The sequence below is a fragment of the Halictus rubicundus genome, chromosome 5, assembly GCF_050948215.1.
Source record: "Halictus rubicundus isolate RS-2024b chromosome 5, iyHalRubi1_principal, whole genome shotgun sequence".
In the NCBI taxonomy this organism is placed as follows: Eukaryota; Metazoa; Arthropoda; class Insecta; order Hymenoptera; family Halictidae; genus Halictus; species Halictus rubicundus.
The window spans coordinates 6461671-6483786 of record NC_135153.1 but is presented as its reverse complement, the minus strand read 5'-3'; the positions used below and the strand labels follow the sequence as shown (position 1 = coordinate 6483786).

At 39.4% G+C, this 22116-nt stretch overlaps 1 protein-coding gene across 1 annotated transcript in view; it reads right to left on the bottom strand.

The window, feature by feature from the left end:
- Positions 1–22116, bottom strand: part of LOC143354060 (octopamine receptor beta-1R) — a 103747-nt gene that overhangs the window by 5202 nt on the left and 76429 nt on the right. The window contains exon 3 of the mRNA XM_076787791.1: positions 11720–11941. Within this exon, the coding sequence (XP_076643906.1) occupies positions 11720–11941 (222 nt within the window). The remainder of the gene's footprint in view (positions 1–11719; positions 11942–22116) is intronic.

The window sequence follows — 22116 nt, the reverse complement described above, 5'->3', positions numbered from 1 at the left end:
TCAAGTAGCCTCGGAGATTTAAGAATTTGTGTTGCAAATTATTTTTTCGCATTTTTCTACAAAATAGAAAATTATTTGGAAACAATTCAGAAAGCTGTTTTTCCAGTAGTCAGTCTTAAAACTAGTACATTGGATTGGTTAAAAACCAATCAGCTCGTTCAGCTTTTCTGAAGCAATACATCGCACCGAACCAATACACCGCGCGACGAAACTGTGTGACTTACAAGGAAATAAATGGAAAATGTATTCTAGTAAGAATTTATTTGAGTTTTGTTTGGGTCCGTTCTAATTTTTATCTATTTCCTTATCTCGGTTTTGTCGCGGGTCGTATAAACCTTAATTACTAGTTAATCTCCGCGCGAAATCCCCGGGTTATCAGACACTCCGGCACGGTGGAAAACTATAAAACAATGGTCCCGACTGCGGACGTTCGACTTGGTGCGCTCGATTCGTTGGAAGTGTCGGGAGGGAGCGACGGTAAAAGGGGGGAAATGGCGGAACGGACGAGTTAATAAAGCGAAACGTACACGGTCTGACACCTCGGCGAGTGCGGAATCGCGGCATTTTCCTGTCGACCCCGTTCCAACGGCGAACATTCTTTGAGCGTTCTCATCCTTCTTCCACGGCTTCCTTTATCCACGCCCATCCCCCCGCCCCTCCCCATCTTTCTCCCGCGCGTTGCCCGCAGCTCGAAGAAATAATTCTGTCCTAAGCTTTTGTTTCCGGAGCACGAAAAGGCAGACGAATTTCTCAGCTGGAGGAGCCCGTTTGCGCGCCCTTCGTCCCGTGAACGTTCCTCGCAGCCACGGTGCGACAACCGAAGAAAAATTTCGGCACACACAGCGACCCGGAAACCCGCGTTTCAAAGACAACTTTCGAGTTTCACATTTCGTGACAATTCTTGTCCTATAACGTGACAACTAGGGGTGTGCGAGAACTCGAAATTTTGTCGGGCTCGGGACGGGTACCCGAAAATTTCGAGATTCCCGAAAAAGTCGGGATTAAAGGGAAATCGACATTTTCGAGATACCCGATTCTTTCGGGAATCTCGAAATTTTCGGGAATCCGACTCGACCTGACCCGACCTCTCCCGACTCGCTCCGAACATCGGGTTCTCGCACACCCCTAGTAACGATCCCTCGAAGCTTCAAAATCGAAAATATTATTTTCGATAATTTCGTAATGAAGGGTAGACGAAATTTTGAAATTTATTTTTGTTTGCCCTGTGTCGGAAGATTTTCCAAAGTCTCGAAGAAACAGGTCGTTCGCTGGGAATGAGGATCGCGTAAAATTTTTCAATGCCGACCTAGTCTTCGTTTTATTATCGAACGTATACCATGTTTAGATTCGCTTGTATCCGGAAACCATTTGCAGTGGATTGGAGAAATTGTAACGAAAATTGAATTCTTTATTACTGCTTTTATCACTGTATAAAATACTCTTGCTCGACTGTTTTGTATTCAGTTAGTGCTACGATTCGACCGTAATTCATTTTTAAAAAATAAATTCGTATAAGATATAATGCGTTTCTCAGCTGAAAAAGAAAGTATGTTAAAATAATTCTTTGTGCAGAATCGATTAAACCATTGACATGTTTAACACTAGACGATAAATTTACGAGTTCTAATATTTTTAATTTACAACTATTGAGATTGTAAAGTCCCATCCGTGAGGAATTATTCAACAAAATATATTATTTAAAAAATGGCTTAAAATTTGAATGGACACATTCTTGTTGTTTTCCTAAAGAACTGTAAAATAGTCGATCTTAGTGCTAGTTTTAAGTGACAGCGCGTAAACTCGCCCGCAATATTATGAAACTAATGACCAAATAAATTCGTTTAAGCTGTAATCCTTCTCGGCAGGACCAGCCCGACGACCAAAAACGGGGCCATCAGAGTTTAAAAAAAAAAGTCTTCCCGCCGTCGGAGAAAACGGCGAGAGAAAAGACTCCGGAGGGGCGCGAGGTCATTAATCAAAAGGTTCGTCCTCCTAAATCGAATAACACTGCGGTCGCAACACTTTCGAATAGTCCCCCGAAAACAATAAAAATAGGAAGATGATGAAGATAAATGGGAGCGTCCTTCGGAGCGAGACGAACGTCCTTGAACGTTCAGTTGAATTCCATTCGGACGCGGGGACGCTCCTCGTAAAAGGATGTAGGTTTTCTTGACGTTTCATCCGGTTCTGCCGGTACGTGTCCGGAAAACACAAAACAAAGTCACGCGAGCACAGGAGGAACTCCCACAGGAGAGAACCCCGGAGTCGGATGGTTCAAGAAGAGACGATGGAACGAAATAAACGAGAAACCGTTGCCTCAGCCGCGATGACCTCGCCTGATTCGATGGGACGGCTGTAAACGCTTGGGAAATGAATGTTTGCGCTCGAAAGTCGCGATTCACGCGAACAATATCGTTTACGGTCTTTATCGGATAACGCGGAGCCGTACTATCTTGTTCGTAAAACCCGCGGAACACATTTCTGGTTCGCGCGGCGAGATATCCTAAAAATACTTTACGGCTCCGCGCTGTGGTGGAAACGTGAACCAGGAATCGAAATAATCAATTATCATTCGTTTCTAATAAATTACGTTCCCGCTTCTACGTTCCGTTGAGGAAGATATGTGTGCCGGTGATTATGAATTTATTTTAATACACATTCCGAAAAATGTATTTCGTTGAACAGGGCGATCCCTAAGATCATTTGGAAAAACTTTTTCCTTTACGAAAATCTTCTCCGTCGCTTCGTTCACGAGTTATCGACGAAAAACGCGGACCAATCAGAGCGCGCCTACAGCGGACGGACACCGCCTCGGGGGCAGGTCCCGCTGAGCGCGGCGTCGCGGCATTGGCTCAGCCGGGGTCCGTCTATTGCAGCCGCGCTCTGATTGGTCCGTGTTTCTCGTTAATAGCTCCTTAACGGAGCCGCGGAGAACATTTTCGTAAAGGAAAAAGTTGTTTGAAATGACCTTGGGAATCACCGTCTTCAGGGAAATACATTTTTGAGATACCCCGTATATTTTATTAGGTTTTAAAATGTATTTAAATATGACTGGACTTTCGTTCAAGATCTGGTTATTGACGATCACTTCGATGTCTCTTCGTTTAATAATTTACATAAAGCGTCATTGTAAAAGTATGTCTCTTTAAAATATTAAATTCCATAAAATCTTACACAGTCTGATTGCTAACGATCATTTTAATAATAACACGTTTAACAATCCGCACAGCAGTAGCTACGTCGAGATGTGCACAATGTAGATCAGCAAACATGTTATTCCATTGTGTAATAGTTCGATTTGTACTGTTCGAAAGCGAATGATTTTTGCCCGTCAACCTAACAACCGTATCATAGCGTGGTTTCGAGCATAGACATCCAGACCGCTTGAGCGTAGAACAATGGCGATGCTTTGAAATGAAAATTCGATAAACAGAGGGATCCAACCAGATCTGGTATGCGGCGGCGTCCGTGTTCCATGATAAGCGGGCAGAATACATTTGTCAGAATTGGTAGGACATTTCCCGTGGATCGTCTGCATACCAGCATCAGTAAATTGTGCTTAAACCGTCACCGGTATGCGCGCAGCAGAAATCATTCGTGACACATGGGGAACTGACGTGACGCGCGTTGCGTGCGCATGGAAAATTTCCATTTAACTTCGGACTGGACGGCCATCAATAGAAATTAGTCTGGTGCTCGACAATCGTCTCTTCCCGAGTAGAATACCACCCGTCTGCCTCCTGTGCCAGAATGGTTCCTCGCATTTATGGTATCTGCGAATTTGTGGAATTTTAGTAAACTACTGCCGGACAATTGTCTGTTTAAATTGTAAGTGACCAATTGGAAGTGAAAACTCTTCCCCTGTTTCGATAAAGTTTTACGTACAGTCAAGAACCAAATTGAAATGGACACCATTCAAGAACTAATAAACTTTTGAGAATGGGACCAAACGATTTGAGTTTCTTCTTTTTTGAGATGTCAGAAAAATTAGTATACTAGAGCAGGGTCGCTAGATGAGGGGAGGGAGCACGAACTGACATCTCTGCCAGAATCGGAGTGTGAAGGGGAACAAGTCTTGATCTGGCGACAGTATTAATTGATTTTTATTATACATTACCTACTAAACTAGTGTATAGAATCCACAGTCTGGTAGATAATTGTGTACGTGAAAATAATTTTATTTAATTCCTTCGAGCGCTTCTCGAATTGTACGAGTAAATGATTTCCTTCCGGTTTGGCGGGCACACGACGATTCGCCAATGGCGGAAAGGTATCGTTCAAATCCCGATTCATCATCGCGCGCCGTCGACGAATGGATATTGGTCCGATAAAATGTTTCGCGATGTCTTTTTAATAGTCCCATCGGGGTGGTTTCGCGAGGGATGAAAACGGCTTCGTTCTTGATTCGCGATTCAGCCGGCCGCTGAATTTTTCCACCTCGAATAACCGTCGGGAAAACCGTTTTTGACTATCCGGGGAAATTATGGACCATTCCCAGGTTTTCGGGTAATGGCCCGGCGCGGGTTATTGAAATGAAACGAGACGGCACGGGCCGTTTTCCATATGCTAGGAAAGGCAGGCCCGTTTGCGAATTGGGGATACCGGTTGTAGATTACTTCTCGCTTCCTGATGGAAATGTCCGTTTCAATTTGCACCGTGCATTTCCCCGGATTACGGACAACTTCCGCCCCGCGATCGTTGACAATTATTATAGAAAATATCGCGGCGATAATGTGGAAGTGCGTGCACGGCTGAAGCGGGATTATTATTGCCGGGCAATTAAAGTCCGCGCAGTTATGCAGGCGATCGCGTAAAGATCGTTCCAATGATGGTTTTTTTTTATAGCTGACAACCATACGAGAAACAACCGAGAAACCAACAGACATGCGGTTCATCGATTTTCATCCGGTAATTTCAGGCTACCGCAAACGCGCTTTAAATAACAGTCATTGTTATTTACAAAAAGTATTGTTGACTACATAGTCGTCCAACGTAATCAAGCGCGCGTTCGTACATACAGTATAGTTTACAAATACATTATACAGAGTGTTTCACCTATCTCGAGCATCTCAAATATCTCGCTTGTTTTTTATGATAGAGGAAAATTTCAGAGGAAAACATTAGTTGGTTCAGAGGGGCAAATATTATGATAGGCAACAAAAATTTGTTCAAGGTTGTATTTTTTGAGATTTCGAAGTCATCGAAGTTTTTTTAAATGGAATGATATATTTTTATTATCGCTATATGATAGCCGAGGTCAAGACGAATCCAAGGACCTCTAATATTATGACCTTGACGTGACATTGAGTATGAAAAATTCATAAAAGTAGGGCACTTGATGTAAATAGTGAAATAACGATGACATGATCCCCCTAGAGTTTCAAGAAATGTTCTTGAACCTTGACTAATGGCTGTAAACACGCTTACAATAAATTGTCAACACTGATACAAATTCTTCTCCTTTCGGTGACTCTAATCAGTACGTTTAAGAAACTCATCGGGATTTATTCGATTGTGAAAGATAACGTTACTTCTCTGAAACGATGGTGTACAGTGATGCAGAAAAGATAGAAATGATTTTAGTTTATGGTGAGGCTAAAAGTAACTCGGTACAAGCATCTCAACTGTACGCAGAAAGATACCCTGAGAGAAATTATTCTTCTCGACAAAGTTTTCATCGTATAGTTCAAGTGTTTTATAAAACAGGGAGTATTAAATCACTGAAAAGAAAACGATCAAAGCCTGCTACTGGAGAAGATGCCGAAACTTTTGTATTGGCTACAGTCAATATTGATAATGCTACAAGTTGTAGAAAAATTGGACGTTCTTTAGGCATTTCCGAAGCAAGTGTGTGTCGAATATTGCAACGTTATAAATTTCGTGTTGCTTTTTGTACAGTGTGTATAAAAATTATATGTCACATACGATGCGATAAAAGAAAATTTTTCGACACTTTGACCTTGATTTCCAAGGTCAAGGTGAAGTTTGCGGTGCATTTTTTAACAGATTTCCACCACTATGGTGGTCGTGACATATAATTTTTATACACCCTGTACATGGGCATTGCAGCAAATACAAAGAAATGAACATTTCTTTTATGACGTTCTCTTTACGGACGGAGCTACTTTTTCTAACTATGGACAACTGAATACACATAATATGCATTATTGGTACACTGAAAACCCGAAATGACTTCGACAAGTTGAACACCAGCATCCATGGAGTATAAATGTATGGTGTGGAATCGTTGGTGATAACAAACTTAAGGTCACGTGAAGGTCATAATATTACAGGTCGTTGGATTCGTCTTGACATCGGCTATCATATAGCGATAATAAAAATATATCATTCCATTTAAAAAAACTTCGATGACCTTGAAATCTCAAAAAATACAACGTTGATCAAATTTTTTTGCCTATCATAATATTTACCCCTCTGAACCAACTAATGTTTTTCTCTGGAATTTTCTTCTATCATAAAAAACAAGCGAGATATTTTAGATGCTCGAGATAGGTGAAACATCCTGTATATTTTTATAGGCAAATTTGAATAAAGAGAAATTAAGTACAGTGATTTCTCTATATATGTCGCCAAGGCCTAGGGCCTAAACGTCGCGGAATTATCCCCACTACCGCGGGCTATACCCCGGAGGGGCCAGGAAGCTCAAGAGGCCTGGCATGCCGAGGAGTGTAATCATGACAAGACCCGTGTTGTCGACATATATCGAGAATGCACTGCATTGTTATTATTAAAATATATTTCTGCCTTGCAGCCATGAAATTTTGATTTGCTTTACCGCTACCTTGTGCATATTTTTCTTATCTCACACATTCTTATCAATCTCTCTCTCCCACTATCTTTTGTTAAACCCTACATTAAAAGAAAATATTTGTTTTAAATACTTCTGTTTGCCTGTTACTATTTACATATTCTCCTTTTCTCTATTGCCTTTTCATTGAGCGTTTCCTCCTTTCTTCCTTTGAGAGAAATGAAGTAATGTCCAAGTTTTATTAAAACTTTAAAATGTAAAAAATAAATGTATACGGAATATTCCATTTGTAGAATATAAAATGGAACTCTGAGAAGAAGAAATAAATTCGAACGTTCCCCACGAATTTCTGCATTTTGCAAACATCATTTGCGGTCTGTTACTGGCAGCAGCGTACAGAAACCATAAAATATGTTTCGCTCAACAAGTTACATCGACAAATTGAAATGCCAACGCAAAGGTCCCGGGTACCATCGCGATTTCCAGGCAACATGTTTTATTTGATTCAATTAAATTAATCAAATCCTGGGATCGTTCCACGCTCTGACGGCAGTTAACGAACCCGTTTAAACTTGTCGGAGATATTCATAAAATACTGAGCAGGTAAATATTTAACTTCCTTTTGAAGCTCCGTGTTCCGTTCGAGTCGATGATGCAAACACAAACTGTTCTATTTAATCGTAATATTTCCGTCAGAAATATATAAATTAATGTCAACATTTTGTTTACAGTGCACGCGAGTTAATCATCATAGATTTCTTACAAAATTAAATGTTAATGATGTTCCCATTTAATGGTCAAATATATAAATCTCCAAATTTCACGAATACAGAGAATTCTCGATATATGTCAACAACACGGGTCTTGCCAGCGTCATGTAGCGTCCAGGAGCCGTGTTATGTTTACACTCCTCCGAGCTTCGGGGCCACTCACAGGGTATACCTCGCGGTAGTGGAAATAGCTCCGCGACGTTTATCATCCAGGCCTTGGCGACATATATAGAGAAATCACTGTATCATGTTTACCCTCCTCGGCGTCCAAGGCGTCTCGAGCTTCGGGGCCCCTCACGGTGTATACTGCGCGATAGTGGGGATAACTCCGCGACGTTTATCATCCAGGCCTTGGCGACATATATAGAGAAATCACTGTATCATGTTTACCCTCCTCGGCGTCCAAGGCGTCTCGAGCTTCGGGGCCCCTCACGGTGTATACTGCGCGATAGTGGGGATAACTCCGCGACGTTTATCATCCAGGCCTTGGCGACATATATAGAGAAATCACTGTATCATGTTTACCCTCCTCGGCGTCCAAGGCGTCTCGAGCTTCGGGGCCCCTCACGGTGTATACCGCGCGATAGTGGGGATAATTCCGCGACGTTTATCATCCAGGCCTCGACGACATATATAGAGAAATCACAGTAGTAGCAAAAATTAATCAGAGCTTGAAATTCTTATTTCAATTTCTCGTTCGATTAGTGGTTTCATTTAATTAATCGTTAACGATGTCCCTACTTAATCGTCAAAAATATAAATGTCCAAGTTGCCTGGATAATGTACAAGGGTTAATCGAGGCTTGTGACTGCAATTTTAACTAGTCGTCTGGCTAATGTGAAATTAACCCTGAATCAATTTCCTCCTGCTAGGTGCAGTCCCGACGAATGTTGCGATAGGGCAGTCGATGCAGCCCGAGCATCGATTCCGATCGGCTCCGTGAAACGCGGACATTGGTGTACTCGTAACAGGTTATCTTAGAATCCAGAAGCTTTCCGGGTCACGGGGTTAATCCCATCGACGACCAGTAACGAGGTAGCGGGTCGTGTGACTGGTACGAACGGACTTTACCTTACAGGCATCGTCAAGGTCCGATGGCCGGTCTCGTGCCATCATCTTATATCGAGAGAAAACTGTGACACGCTTTTACGTAACGAAGATACAGTGATTTCTTTATATATGCCACCGAGGCCTGCATGATAAACGTCGCGGAATTATCCCCGCTACCTCGGCGTATACCCCGTGAGGCCTCGGGCGCCGAGGAGTGTAAACATGGAGGGTACGACTTTCAAAGAATAATACAGTCAAACCTGTTTTTGTACGGTTCTTTTCTATGCAAATTTTATTTTGTGCGATTTTTTTTGTGCGCCATTTTCTTTTATGCGGTATATGAATGCCAACGGTGTTGGCATTATAACACCCTTGTAATGTTCTCATCACAAGAAGATGCGCGTTTTGGGCTACGACGAGTAGTATAGAATTATCTGTATTTTGAAAGTTTCTCCATGTTTAAAATGAGAAAATAAATTTTTTTTATATGTTTCCATGTGTAATTTAATTATTTATTTTGTTTGGAAAGCACTTTCTCGCTATCTCGAAAAACTGACATATTTTCCAAGTGAGACTATTTTTATGCGGTCCCTCTCCACCGCATAAAAAAATTTTCTTTAATATGTTGTAAAAAGTTATTTGTAATAGCTATTTATCAAGTTTCTCAATATTTTTTTTCGTGTGGTTTCTTTTTGTCCCTATCTACCGCACAAAAACAGACTGTATCTCCTGGACCATATATGTCGCTGGCAAGACCCCCGTTGTTGACATATAACGAGAATTCACTGTATTTTAGAGATCTAGAGGACGGAAAGGAGTGAGAATGGCCCGCGGTGGCAAACAGCGAAATAATCAAACGATCGATCAAAATGGTCGACCAGCCGTGAACCCGAACCGCGAGAAAATGGTGTCGCCCGATCGACGATTGCAGTTGCAATATTTCGAAACCAGCCTCGACCGTGCCGTGCACGAGAGAGAGCGTGTGCCCGTGCGAGTCGAGTCCTGTACAAACCACTTGAGATCGTAGCGGCACAGTGGCTTCTTTCTCCATGAGACGGGCTATCGATCGGGCCCTGCGAGCCACCCACGCCTCGCATCGTCTCTTCCCCTTTTCGCGTCTTCAAACCCTTAGAAATTTCGGGATGCAACCGCAATATCGAAAGTGCTCGAGTACTCGAGGCTGGCCCATCGAAATTCCATTCAAGACGGAGGACCTACTTTCCCGCCCTCTTGGTATTCGATTTTTTTTTTCATCGAGAAAGAGAGAGAGAGAGGGAGAGGGAGAGGGAGAACATTTAAAAGACAAAAGCTCGGCGAAGAAAGATGACAGACAAAGGGCGTCGACTGGGGAACGTATAGGAGCCTTCGGCTTCCGTTTTTTTTTTTCAAACGAAAATAAAGAACGTCTGAGGCGTCGCGTCGCCATTGTGAGTTGTTTTTTTTTTTGTTCCGACCGAAGCAAATATTGTTCCGACCAAAAGGAAAATGTAAAATTTCATTATTAATCTTTATTGGCAAGCATATCGGTGTACCTTGTCATTTTTTCGGTTTCGAATTGAACGAAATGTGATTATTAGACAGCGGATTTTATGCATTTATAACAAAAATGAGTTAAAAATACTGTTACATAATTTCAATCTACTAAACATATTAAGAAAGAGAATAAATTTCTATTTCACTACGGTTTGTTGCAAGTGAGGTAGACAAATTTTATTTTGCATAAAGATCCGCTGTCTAGTGATTATTAATTCGAATTCCGCTACAAAATTGCACCATTTTTATTAATTTAACAATAGTTTTACGGGACCAGTGAAAATTACGGATTCTACTATTTTTAATTTACGATTATTGAGATCCTAAAGATACATGAGGAATTATTCAACAAATTTATTTCTTTGGGCATATGTTATTAAAAAGAATGGCTAAAAATTTAGGCAACACATTTTTGTTATTTTTATAATGTAAAACGGTCACTCTTAGTACCCCATAGACCTAGTGTTAAACTAAAAAATAATTTTGTCAAAGTTTTTCGCGTTTCAATCGAGTCGCGTCTGTTTCTTCCACTGTAGCGATTCCTCGACGAGAATGATGAACGGGGCGGACGGTTCATCGTCGCGGAGCATTCGATGACAGAATTTAGATCATTTCGTGATACGATTGAAAAGTTTGCGAGGACAATGGTTGCTTTGGAAGTTGGAGTGGGTGTGGAAAGGTGGACAGTTATTGGATACTGTCGGAGTGGCACGGTAATAGTCTAATTGGATTCCGTTTATTTGGATGCTTTCGTTGTAATACAGGCTTATGCTTTGTTCTTGGTGTAAGAGGTATGCTGTAAATTGCTATCGAATTGATTCTGGTCGGTTTTTTCACTCGCAAATAGTATAAAAAATAAAATAATATGAAACAATATAAAATCGTTATATAAAATATATAAAATGTATAAATACATAAAATCGTAATTGAAGAGGTATTATTAATACACTGCGGGATCGTTAAATAAAATAATAATTTTCTACCTGAATTGCGACAGACTGGAGTGAAATAGAAATTTATCTTCTTTCTTAAAACGTTAAATGTCATGTCAGTCACTGACAGTGATTTTTGACTAGGTTTAGACATTCATTTTTATTGTGACGTATCCAGATAAACCGAATTTTATTAAGATCTTTAGAATTCAAAAGGGTTAAAACAGCATCCCCTATAATACATTTAAAATTTATAGTTTCGCTTTCATTAATTAAATTACTTCGATTCTGTAAGAATCTCTGGGAATGATATTTACCACTTAACGTGTTAATATGTTTAACAGGTTGAAAATAATGTAACAGCATTAAAAAATTTCTCTAAAGTTTTCACTGTTTTGAAACACGCCTATCCATTTTTGTCATAAATGCACAAAATCCGCAGTCTAATTATTAAGTACAATTTTGATTCTATTTGTTTGCAAACTTCAACCTAGTTTCGAAGCGTTCATAATAATTCGATCAATCTCCGTAGGCAAGTGTATACGGGCTTTTGAATAGGAAGAGAGAAAGTGGGATCTCGAAGAAATCCTGATTCAGGGAAAATGGAATCAAGAGTATGTATACATTGAGAACCGGATCGGATCATAGAAGAGAACAGTGCTTACCAAAGAAAGAAGGGGAGCCAACAAGCCAGAAACGCCGACATGATGATTCCCAGAGTCCTGGCAGCCTTTCGTTCCCTCCTCATTTTACTGCTGCTCGCGATCGGTGGATCCTCCGGCTGTGGATCCGGCGAGGATTGATCCACGGTCGGGAGCGACGTCAGACCGGCGGAAATGCCGTTGATCTGCAGATGTTTGTTCAGAAGCGCCGCCGCCACCTTGCTCCTGCAACAAAGCGTCCAATTTTCCGGTGAAGCTCGGCTCGGTCAGCGAGAACTATACCTTTACCCTTCCCATCGCCGTCTACGACGGTCCTGACCCCGTCATCGCAAACTTTTCATTCAGTGTTATTTCGTTTCAGTGTTTTCGAATTTTTTGTCAGCGAAATTTATTTGCAGAATTATCTTTGTGACTGTCAAAGGCCTAAATACAGTGAATATTCTCTATATACATATGTCGCCAAGGCCTGGATGATAAACATCGCGGAATTATCCACACTACCGTGTCGTTGACACATATCGAGGATTCATTGCAAATAGTACTTGTTTAGAAGTAATGATTTGGAATGCGTGAAAATATTATTTAAAATTTCAGGCATCGAGCAGCTCAGATAAAATAGTGTTTTAGAATGTTTGGCCAGCGAAATTTGTTCGCAAAATTAAGTTTGTATTTCAAGTGAATACACTTGACACGTTTGCTTGAAAAAGCAAATGATTGTTGGTCCAATTATAAAATACGTTGCAGTGTTGATTATTTCGACTGGGTATTAATAGTAGAATAGCTTACTTGCTATTTGCAGCTTGGGACGCTTATATTTTAGCGAGCACTGTTTCCAATTAGGCGAAAGCGCTGATACATTGTATAGTGAAGCGCAACAAAGAAACGACGCTGCTTTTTGCGTTGGAATTTCCGCCTTGCATTTTAATCAAATGCGATGGAAACACTAACGCATATTAAATTGAAACTGGATCGTTGATCGACATAGAAAACGCGAGACATTAAAGCGGAATAAACCTGACGCATATTTGGAAAGCTTAATAACGTTGTCTCACCGAGCGCCAATCAGGATAATAATTATAATTCTATATAACATTCGAATAATATTCGAAATTATTACAATGTATTCCATGTCGTATCGCTTCTGCTTGGCAACAGAATTATTACTCCTACCGTTATAAAGTTTACAATTTCTTAGCCATTTTTATTTATTCAATGTAGCATACAAATTGCGACATTTCCTTGTTTTTATTTCCAATGTAGCAACAGTTTTTCCTTGAATAAAAATTTGCAGTGACATTGATGGAGAATTTATTTGAATAGTATTCTGGATTTCAGTGGTTTGGTCAATTATTAATCAGACGTCCGTGGAAAGACGAGTAGATGTTGAAACGTCGACGAAGTTCCCCATTCCCACGAACACATTTTCCTGCCACGAAGTTCATAATTATAACTCGTCGCGAAGTAGACGGGAATTAGAGTCTCCGTGGGATGAATGATGCAAGATCTTCGCGTTTCCTTTGATTAACGCGAGACTTTTCTGTTTGAAACAGGACAAGAACGAGGAGGGCGAGGGGGTGTCGGAACTGTTCGCGACACGTTACTTTCGGCGTTATACGCGTCAAAGGGACGCGGGCTTAACGCGAGCGTCTACCGCGAACGCAATCGGGCCAACTTTTATTAGCTCCTCGGAAAATTGCTTTTACATCCCGATCGCGAGCTGCATCTCTCCGCCGACACACCCCTTTCGATTTTTTTTTTTTTAAGAAAATAACATACGAGATTTATTCCAACATGATAACCAATACAATGCAATAAAAACAAGAGAGAAATTTTTACAGAATAGAAAACTGAAGGTACAGTGACTCACGAAAGTATTTGAACATTTACCACGAAATACTTTATTTACTATAATAAGTATATTATACAATACTTACAGAAATATTATTAACATTGTAAATAGGTATGACTTTCTAGATTATACAGTTCAAGTTTCAAGTGAATCGAAATATGTATACAATAGTTATGAATTATTTCTTACAAACATAAACTGTGCTGATGCCACAAAAATATTTGAACAGGTAACTTTTAAAGCTTTAATATTTAGTAGGTTCACCTTTGACACGAATAACATGTTGTAAGCGAGTATGCACACTGTTTACTAACTTTTCTGGAACATTCGGAGATATAGAATTCCACACTTCGAGTATTTTTTCTCTTAAACTTGCCTTGGATGATATATTAAATTTTTTTAATCTTTTTCCTATTATTGCCCATCGATGTTCAATCGGGTTAATATCGGGGCTTTGTGGTGGTGTGATCAACATGTGGGGGGTATTGTATATGATCCATTCCTTAACGATTCCTGCGGTGTGTTTAGGATCATTATCCTGCTGAAAGTAAAAGTTCTCTTACATATCCAATTTTCTTGCACTTTCTTTTAAATTTTCTTGTAAAATGTTCAGATATTTGTATTTATCCATTATTCCTTCTATGAAGACCAAATTCCCGGTACCGCCTGCTGACATGCACCCCCAGATCATAATTAAACCACCCCCACGTTTTAACGTGGCACGCAAGTTTTTCACTTCCATTTCAGTATTTGCTTGTCCCCAAACAAAACTGCGTGCGTCCGATCCAAAACCGGTAACTTTCGATTCACCTGAAAAGATTACTTTATTACTTATTTATTTGCTAACGGACATTTCAGAGATTCAATTTAAAATTTTGCTCGCGACGCGAATGAGAAAGTCACGAAATTGACGGAAAAATCGTCCGCCCGAACAACAACCCTTAGCTAACTGGATGTCAACGGTGACCCAATTATTTCGGGAAAATGCGAGGCAACGTTTATCCGAACGGCGAACAAAGGCGAAAGAAAAACAACGGAAGCATAACTGGTACGTCTAATAAAATCGCGAGGACGCGAAAAGTTTGCGAAAAAATTAACAACCGACGATGCCGATCCCTCGACCGGGGTCTGCGCGAGCTCCAGAACATGCTCGGAAAATATGTCATCGACTTTCCGAAGATGACGGCGGACACTAAACAAGGAGAGACCTCTCCTTGGGGAACAAAAAGTTAATTTTTTTACGGCGAGGATCTGGTAATTTAAATGTTTAGAACTGTCTACGAAGACTATCAAGCATTTTATGCTATTATTGCAATATAAAAACAATCTGTACAGGGTGTAAAGAAATGTTTGGTCTTGGCTGCCATAAGCGCATTCTACATCTACGGATCGATGAAAATCCATAAAAAAAAGAGTTGCCGCAAAATTGTCCTTGACCTTAAATTTCACGATCCTTTTTATTGCATTGTATTCTACGCGTTTTGTCAATTAAAAAAAAATTTGACCTTGACATTCAAGGTCAAGGGAACCGAAGATGTAGAATACGCCTATGGCAGTCAAAACCAAATATTTGTTTAAAGTACAAAGTATGTGTACAAAGTATACTTGCATTATTTGTGTCGTTATTTTGTCGAATGCAATTATAAAATTAAAGATGCATAGTTGTGAAATATTTTCGATACGTATAACAAAAAAAATCTATTTTTTAGTCCTGCTGCACTAGGATAACATCCAAAAATCGGTGGATAGGCTTAAAAAACGGCTTAAAAATTGCTGTTCCTTCCTCAAATCGTGATAGTAATAACCTAGGCCGTCTGGTGCATCCAAATGAAATCTTTCTTCGTCAGTAAATATGATTCTTCGCCATTTTGTTCCCACATTTATAAGCTTTTCGGCAAATTGTAAGCGGAGCACATACGCTCCTTCTTTAACCAAGGTTTCTTCTGCAACTTCCTTCGCATTAAATGCTTGCATTTTTGTAAAACCCGCGACGTACATGTTTTACGTTAGTGTCTACACCAACACTTTGTATCGCAGTCATGCTCGAATTTGATGCTGCTCTTAATATTGCACGTTTTTCACGAGCAGTTAAACTTTGTGGACGCCCAGAACTCTTCTTTTTCCCGTAACTTTCAGGACTTTTTAATAAGTTTATAATTACTTCTCGGCTTCTATTTACAACTTTTGACATTTTCGTAACTGAATATTGTTCTTCCTTTAACTTCAATATCGTATGTATTTCACATTCATTTAATCTTTTCCCACGACCCATTTCTAACACTGTACTATGCTCTTTTTATCAAATAAGCACAAATAAACGACGCACACACTTTATCAATTAGATTGTACAATGCGTGCGTCCACTTCAGGATCGGAGCGTAGACTTTCTTTTTAATTCATTGTAATATGGCAACGGATGAAGGATTCTGATAAGGATTTAGGCTTGCCCGGTGGCGATCGGTGTTCGACTCGGTAAATTTCCCCGAAAGCAGCAGACCGGGTCGATCTTCGGAACAGCGTCGATCCGGAGGAGCATCTTCAAAGGAAAAATTAAATCTGCGGGCGAGGTTCTCGACGGGCCTGCTTTCAAACCCTGCTTCAAAGGAATCCGGTCTCCTTCTCCCCCCCCCCCCTCCCCGACGCGACGGATATACTCCACCGAGTGAGAATCGGGAATCTCGGGTACAAGGACGTCTTTCGTTCCCAAAGCGAGAGGATTGTTTTATCGCGTCCGCCTGATCTGATCGCTCCACTCGGGGGTTTCGAGACCCCTCTCGTTGATTTGCGAATGCCTCGAGAGTCCGACGGGCACAGATTAAAGTCGCCGTATAACGTGAGAAGAAGGCGACTCTGCCTTGATCCCCTTCGATCCCGGCTGATTCGGGATTCGGAGGAATCGCTTAACCATGCTGGCTCCGTGGTTTCTTCGATTCGACAGATTCGCAAATTGTTTGCCCGTTTAAAATTCTCCAATCGCATAAAGTATTATCAATTGTATTAAATTGCGCCCACCTCCAAAGAATTTGTACGTTCAGATTTACCGTATGAAATATTGTTTCAAATCTCTAGCACTTTGCAGGTTGAAAAATTAATTTCTAAAACTCTATTTTTTAATGATATATTTACGTTGATAAATCGAAAATATACGTTTAAGAATAGTGTAGGTAATATTATTTTTCACAGTGAACATAAGTATATTTTTAGCACAGTGAGGCTCTAAGAATTCCATCAGCCACTGTACGTTCTTTATTATTTTATTTCGAGAATTATGAAGTAAGTAATTGTGTACATTATGCATAATTTTGTACGTAATTCTATGAGATTAGAAGTGACATTAACGGAGGATTTATTTGAATTCGTAATGCTAGTGTTATACGTAGACTTCAGTGGTTTGCTCAATTATTAATCAGACCGTCGCGGCGAAACGAACATATCCATCAATTATGCAAACACTAGATTATGAGTATTTTCTTTGACGAACAATTTATGTACGTTTCAAAAGAGATTGTGAAATTTTCGGTACTAATTGGATTTAAGAGATTGAAATAGATTTTTTAATAATAATAATAATAATTGTTTCATTATTATTAAAGTGACGTGTAAAATGTTATTAATCGTTTTAGCTCTATCTACGATTTTACTTTTTAGGCCTTGAAAACGTTTGATAGAAAGTGCACGTTGAGATGTAATATTTCCAGTAGTAAACGTCGACCACAAGTCAGACAATGATGAGTGACTGAAGAGAATGAGTATATTGAATAGAAGAATAATGAACGATTAAATAATTACAGCTTTCAACTTGTTATTAGAGCCCGGATTTTATGCATTTACCAGTTTTATCCATCTACACGTTAATTGTTAAAAGCCAAGATGAAGTTCTAAACCATTTTTCATCTGGTTTATAGTCACTTAAAATTTTAAATAAAATTTTCATGTCCGATATAAACCTTTTCACGTTTCAACGTATCAATTATATTACACTTATCACCACATTTTTATGTAGAAAGGATGTATCCTCACAGTTTCATACGCTATTTAACAAATCAAATTTAATATTGGACAATCTTGTACAAATACTTAATTTTTCAATATTTTCATTCTAACATAAAATGTTCTTTGCTACTCGATATAAAAATAAACATATTATTTTCAATTTAATAAAAATATCAAAGGAGGAAATAAAGTCGGAAAACTTTTATTTTGCATACAGATCCGCACCCTTTCGATTTAGGACATCTTATCACCCTTATCTTTCAATAGTTAATAATCGCGTTATTTCCACTATCAGCCGAAGAACTTTCGTTTCGACAGAAAAATTCAATTCCCTTCGAGAGCTTCTTCTTTTCTTCTACTGTCGGAAAGTTCGTTACACCTATAACACCAACACTCTGGCAGACTCGCCTCAGAAGAAAGTAATTTTATATCTAATCGTATTATCTTACATTTCCCTTCAAGATAGTCTACAGTATTCCCTATCCGCGGCCTGACATAATAGAATCAAAACACAGAGTGCTTCGTTGAAATAGAATTTGGACGAATTTCGCTCGACTCGAGTCAGTAGCTCGAGCAAATGCAAAATGCGCGTCAATATTTTCAGTCATTAAATCCAAATATTAGTCGCAGAACTGCAAAATCAAAATATCATTATTTACAGCAGAAAATATTTTATTTACAGCAGAGAATATAAAGCAGAGAATATTTTCTACCAATCTCTCTATAAAAAATATTATTTCCCTTTTTTATCGGAAATTATATGAATGAAATAGAGTATTCGATTATCTCTGAAAATTTACCGAGCCTCAGAAAGCATTATTACAGTCATGAATTTACAAATTATTCCTTCAGAACATTTATATTAAAATGTATCAGAGAGAATCATATTACAACATACATAAAAATGTCTTATATTAAAATATATTAGAAAGATTCATATTAAAACATATATGAAAAAGATTTATATGAAAATGTGTTGGATTTATACTAAAAAAGGTAATTGGTCACAAAATTGAAATAAAAAACTGCTTTCAGATGCACCAAATAATTATACCGGTTGATTATAAATATAATTAATTACAAATATAATTGAATTGTCAAATCCTCTGACACATAAACACTCCATAAATATAGAAATTGTTATTTCTCATTTAAAATTGGAAAATCTGCGGCACAAAACGTTTTCAAAAATGAAGACGACAAAATGGAACAAAATCCGAATCGCTTAACAATTTCTACATTGAATTCCTTCGAAAAACGGAATAATTACGTGGCCATAAATAAATTACGAATTATGAATGCGACATTATGTAACGACACGTTTCGGCTCGATAGAATCCCGCGACTCGGGGCTTTATTCTCAATTATTTGTTCCATCGGCATAATAAAAATACCGGAGTTAATATTCGCCGGTTCCCGTTCCAGCGGGGCGATCGACGACGGAAAAATTCATAATTTTCTCACAATACACAGCGCATAAATCAATAAACGAGTGTTCAATGATTCACCAACGTAATTCCGTCTGACCGCGAGCCGCTTCCTCCTGCTGGGCCGCTCAGGTATCGCAGATCGATCCCTAATGCGCTGCTCCCCCCCCCCCCCGGACAGTGACTGGAGGAATTGATTTCTTGAAAAAGAGGTCTGATTTTATCCACGCCACGGGGAACTGAAAGAATTTCTCATTTTTACGATCCGAGCCCGAGCGCAATCTGTTTTTCGACGGGAAAAACCCGAACGAACAACTACGCTACACAGCGTTAACGTCGCCCGTAACCTGTGCGGTTCGCAAAAGAAGAAAAAAAGGAAAAAAAGAACGGTGTAAAGGCTCGTGCAACGCAGCGTTAAGTGTCCTTAATGTTATCGGGTCACCTCCGGTTGCAGGTGTCGCCTCGGAAGCAGTGTTTAATTACTCGCGAGCCAGCGGCGCCTCCTATTTGCCTAAAATTTGAATTTACCCGAGGTTGTAGCAGAGGTCTTTCTGTGCACTAAAAATCATCAAAATGGACATAAAAAGTCCAGTTTAGATATTTAGAAGATATTATCGAAAATATAGTTATTATTTCTGAGGAAATTTTGAGAAACAGCACGTTTTTAGATAGTCTTTACGGTGTTTTCTCGATATATGTCTCAAATATCTAGCCGATAAAAGTCCCAGAACTATCCCATTACCGCGGGGTATACCCCGTGAGGGGCAACAAAATTCGAGAGAATGCGGATCGAGTGTATGGGTGTGAGACCACTACTAATCCAATAAAAAAACTTCCTTATTTTTCATTATTTTTTTACCGGACTTTCGCCAACATATTTGTGGCATTTTGTCCAATGGAAATGATACCAAATATGATATAGTTCTGATGGTGCCTGATGATGTTTCTTCTAGCCGATATTAAAAATCGCATAACTTTGTCAATATTGGACTATGCTACTTGAATTTGTTTGAGAAGTTGGAACAATTGGAACGCTACATAACGCGAGAAGATGTATACTGAAAGTTGTAGTTTGCAATTTTTTTATGTGGGCGTATATTAAAAATTTTGTATCAAAATTTTTTGTATTAAAAATATTTGTTTCTGTATCAATTATACGTATTCTGAATATTTCATCTAAATCGACGTTGCAATGAGCTACAAAGGTTTAACGATGAAAACATAGGGGCGAAATTCGCAGAATTTTGGCCTTGTCAGGGAATTTCGCCCTTATGTGATCATTTTGGAACATGTGCAGCTCATTGCAACGTTGATCGATTTTGATGAAATTCTCAGAACATGTATAATTCGTACAGATATACAAATCGTACTTTCTAAATTTTCAATGTAAGTCCACGTAAAAAAGTTGCAAAATACAACTTTTAGTATTTTCTCTGTAATTTCGACCAATTGCAATTTTTGTAAAAATTTTTTTCTCTTCATATAGCAAACCAATTGTGCTAACTTCTTAAGAAAATCCAGCTCATGAAGTCTAATATTAACAAAGTTATGCGATTTTTAAAAGCGTCCGAATATTAATGGGAGTCACTGTACATCGAGAAAACACAATACCTCCTTAACACTAGGTTTACGTAGCAGTAAAAGTGACTATTTTGCACTACTTAATAAAAATAACAAGAACGTGCTGCCCATATTGTTAGCAATATTTTTTAAATATACCCCGGGGAAATAAATTTGCTAAATAATTTCTCGCGTATGCATCCTTCGAATCTTAATAATTTAAAATTAAAAGTATTACCTAGTGTTAAGGGGGGGGGGGATATTCTTCTCGGCAAAAAATGTCAACGCGCGCATTAACTGTAATGAAACTATTGAAAACAATAGCTCCGACGATAACAAGAATGTCTCTTGTAAAGTAGGTCGCGGCAGACAATTTCCAGTGGAACCTCTTCGTCGCTAAATAATGCGAGATATAAAAATACGCCGAGAGGTAATAATTTACGAAGCGCCGCGGCTCATTTACTGCAGCGAAGAACGTTCAAACACGACTCCACTCTTCTTCGTTTCGAATTCCTCTCGTTTCGGCCGAGGCTCGGCAAACTTTCCGAAACTTCGATGTGTTACGAACTTGTAAACATTCCTGACATTCTATTCGTCTTCCGAGATGAACGGCCGGAGTTTCATTGTCTTATTTCGAATTCCGTAATGACTATAAGCTCGATAACGCTGCGACCGTTGCAGTCAAGGTTCGGCTATATAAAGCTAGGATCGTCCATTTATAGGATAATCGGCAATAGTTCGGTTAAAAATGCATTGCGCTGGTGCAGCGGTCGATACACGCCAGCCGTGCGGCAACTATGATACATGAAAATTCACCTAATCCATATGTCTTCGCCGGAATACATTCACTCTTTTACGATGAATATTTCAAAATAATTTTACAACACCAATTTTACAAAACACATAAAATATTTCTTTTTCATGTAGGTCCTAGCAATTGCAATTTGTACAAAGACCAATTTGGTAAACCAATGTTGCTAATTTAAAAAAAAAAAGTTTTTATTTGTGAATTCTCTATATGTGTCTTCGAGGCATGGCCGATAAATGTCGCGGAATTATCCCCACCACAAGAAGCTCGAGAGACCTCGGTCGCCGAGCATGGCTGTCCTTTTCTACGCTCGGCGCGGATCGACTCCTGGACGATAAACGACATTAAGACACGCGTCGCTGACATATATCAAGAATTCCCTGTAATTCGTTCGACATGAACGATTTTGATTTTATGAAACGTTGCATTTTATTTCGAGGCAAATCGCGCGACACGCGATCATCGTCAAATCTCCATAAAGAGGCGGCAAACTGCGAAAGCGATTGAGTATCAATCGTCCGTTATTGGAGGTGAAACGATTTTATTTCGCTACCTACGGAGTCGATTTTCGTTTTTCCACGGGCGTCACGTGTACGCGCCGATATTCGTTGCCATTTTGCTTCGGGGCGGATCGTTCGACGCGCTTTGATCCTTCGCAATCGACATGCTAATTGAGTTCCCTTTAAGTATTTAGACGTTCCAATCAGAGAGCCGGCTTTGCCAGACTTGCCAGAACCAGTCGATCCCGAGGAACGCTGATGAG